Source organism: Notothenia coriiceps, unplaced genomic scaffold (genome assembly GCF_000735185.1).
Source record: "Notothenia coriiceps isolate Sejong01 unplaced genomic scaffold, NC01 NC01_scaffold00032342, whole genome shotgun sequence".
Lineage (NCBI taxonomy): Eukaryota > Metazoa > Chordata > Actinopteri > Perciformes > Nototheniidae > Notothenia > Notothenia coriiceps.
The window spans coordinates 232-3042 of record NW_011365043.1 but is presented as its reverse complement, the minus strand read 5'-3'; the positions used below and the strand labels follow the sequence as shown (position 1 = coordinate 3042).

Here is a 2811-nt window from a genome sequence, read left to right as displayed (position 1 = left end):
TCAGTTGCTCCATTTGTTTGCAGCAACATTTGTCAATATCAGAGTCCTTTGGTTAAACTGTTAAATATTAGCCATAAGAATAAGATACAACAACAAGGTGACACAGAATGTATAACCTTAAATAGAAAATATGACCCTCTCTATAATTATAAAAATAGTCAAATCTGTATCTATACGTTGCAGCATGCACATGTATATCACTAACCACTGCAGCAGCATCAACAGGCCTCCTGATGGTAAAGCAGCTAACATTAAACATTAAAGGGGAACTCTGCTCTGACGTTGAAAGTCAGAGTTGAACGTGCTGCAGACATTCGTTGTTGCTGTAACTTGACTAGGAGGGTGGTTGTCATATATTCGACCCCGACGGTGTGACTCAGGCATGTACTGGGTCTATCAATAGAACATGTTCCCATTCTCAGGCTTCTGTACCCCTGGCAAACGAAAGAGGACGTGCACCACTCAGTAGATTTGGTCTGTCAGTGATGTCCTTTGGCTGCTTCACAGGTGCCTGAAGCTAAATATGATAAACAACACTGTGAACTTGTTCAAGTTTTGTACAAATGTAGCGTCTATTTATATCATTGTCACATATAACTGCTCTACAAAAAACAAGCTTACAGGATTTTTCTAATTAAAATCAGAAAAAGCTGCATTATCTGCCGCTATTGCATGATTGGTTCAAATCATCTATCCGTAGGTGTTCACTTTACTTGAAACCTTATTACTCGGAAGTCTGTCATTTATTGTATTACTAGTCAAAATATTAAATGACCTATTGTGTCACGTATTAATGATTTTATTTGTTTCTCCACTAACTCCTGCACGCTTTTTTCTAATGTGTTACCTGTCAGTGAGTGCGTATTTCCTTCATGTACCTTCTGACTCCAGTCGGTTATTCTGACATCTTGACTTTTCTGTGAAAGAGCATTTGCTTTTCAATCATTTCTAGAGAAAACTTTTTACTGCAGTTCATTTTCTCTCTATAACTATAATGTGTTGCTCCTGTCCTCTTCCAAAGGCTAACCACAAAAAAAGGAAGCCATGAACTTTCAGGGCGGTCGGAGGCGAGGAGAGGATGGCATCGCCATGGTGATTGACTTCCTGCTGTCTAATGCCCGACTGGTTCTGGGAGTCGGAGGGGCCGCTATGCTAGGGATCGCTACATTGGCGGTGAAGCGGGTGAGTGTTGTTACTCCACATCAGTGAGTGCTTCATAGGCACTCTTTATTTGGAGAAATTCATTACTGCAACATTTCTGATCTAGGTGTTAAGAGCTGTAGAGCTCCTGAACTCCATGAATGCTTAATGCCCAAATGCTAGCACTTAAAAAGTGTCCAAAAGGTTGCAAGTTTACATATCCACTAATAAGTTGGCAGTTCATTCTCAAGCTGTTTTATTAACTATAGTCTGTTTTGCTGGCAAGTACAGTACATACAGAAAGTTGCAAATAGGTTTATTCCAAAGCTATGTTGTCAGGAGTTAAATCCAGAGGTAAAGGAAATCAAAACTGTTCTGTTTCTCTCCAACATAGTACAGTATCTTTTTAAGTTAAGTTTTGGGTGATATATGGAACTCACAAAAAAAATACTGCATTGCTGTTATGTGCAACCTCAATTACCCACTCTGTGTCATTCAGATATAACTGAACCAATTGTAACATTCATTTTACCATTGTCATGGCCTGGCTCTTGGCCATAACAAAAGTGTGGAAAGGACAAGATATAAGAAAATATGTTTATTACAATAACCCAACTTTAACCAAAACTAATATAAAGGTAAGGCAAAAGCATAAACGAAAGATGCTCTCCCAAAACAGGTCCTCCGCGGAGAGAGCCATCGAGACTCTGGCTCAGGCCTTTTACTCCTCCGGTACCGGCAGCCAGGTGTCCTCAATCAACGCTGACACAGACAAAGAGAGAACATTAAAGGGCCATACACACACAACAGGAGGTAGTAAAGCAGGGGTCGTCACACCATCATTCTTTATCCCTATACCTATGTAATTACTGAATCCTGGACTGTATGTTAATCTGCTGCCTGGACAACAGTGATGTCAAATATGTAAGTTGTAGTTAATGGACTAAAAATGCTGGTCCTGTTAGGAGGTTACTGAGGCTGAGTCTGTCTTTGTGCCTCTAACTTAATTTAGTTGGCCTGCAGGTTGTGACGGTGCACGTTCTCTGTATGTACTAGCGGTGTGTTATCGGTCGTGCAGTTCAGCCTGTAATCTGTGAGTGTTTGTGTTCAGCTGATAGAGCGTGCAGGACGTGCAGCGGATGATGAGAAGGTGGAGCAGAAGATGGCCGAGAGCTGGGAGGAGTTGAGTTTGGTCTCTGCTTCCCCCACGCTGATCAAGAAGGGCATTGAGGGCGTGGTGATGAAACATGTTGCCAAGGCAGCCAGACAGCAGAAAGGTATGAGCTCATCTCAGCACGAGTGTTCAGGCAAATAAAACACACATAAATAACACCAATACACAGAGGTTCCTATCCATCTAGATAATCCACAAGTTGGTAACACATTTTTTCATTCAAAAATTGCAGAAAATGCTTTTCTTTCATCCCCTTAAATCCAGAGATGTCTGGCTTTAATCAGTTTTACAGTATTTTTTTATTTTGGACTGAAAAAATAGCCATTTAAAGAGACCTTCTGGAAGTTTATGGACCAGATAGAGAAAATAATTGGCAGATTAATTGATAATAAAATGTGCTATGAAACTCGAAGAGCGCAGACCTCCGCTAAGGCCAATTGTGCATTCAGTTGCTCCTTGGTTGGTCCCATTTTCCAAGTTAGGAGGTCGTTCTTTAG

The 2811-nt window shown here is 40.9% G+C and overlaps 1 protein-coding gene across 1 annotated transcript; it reads left to right on the top strand.

Moving 5' to 3' along the window:
• Nucleotides 1-1026: 1026 nt before the first annotated feature.
• On the top strand, nucleotides 1027-2417 carry LOC104960751 (mitochondrial dynamics protein MID49-like; the record flags this gene model as incomplete). Its single annotated transcript, XM_010788909.1, has 2 exons — nucleotides 1027-1182; nucleotides 2252-2417. Coding segments are annotated over exons 1-2 (304 nt in total), but the record flags the coding sequence as incomplete, so codon positions are not given.
• Between the last annotated feature and the right edge of the window lie 394 nt (nucleotides 2418-2811).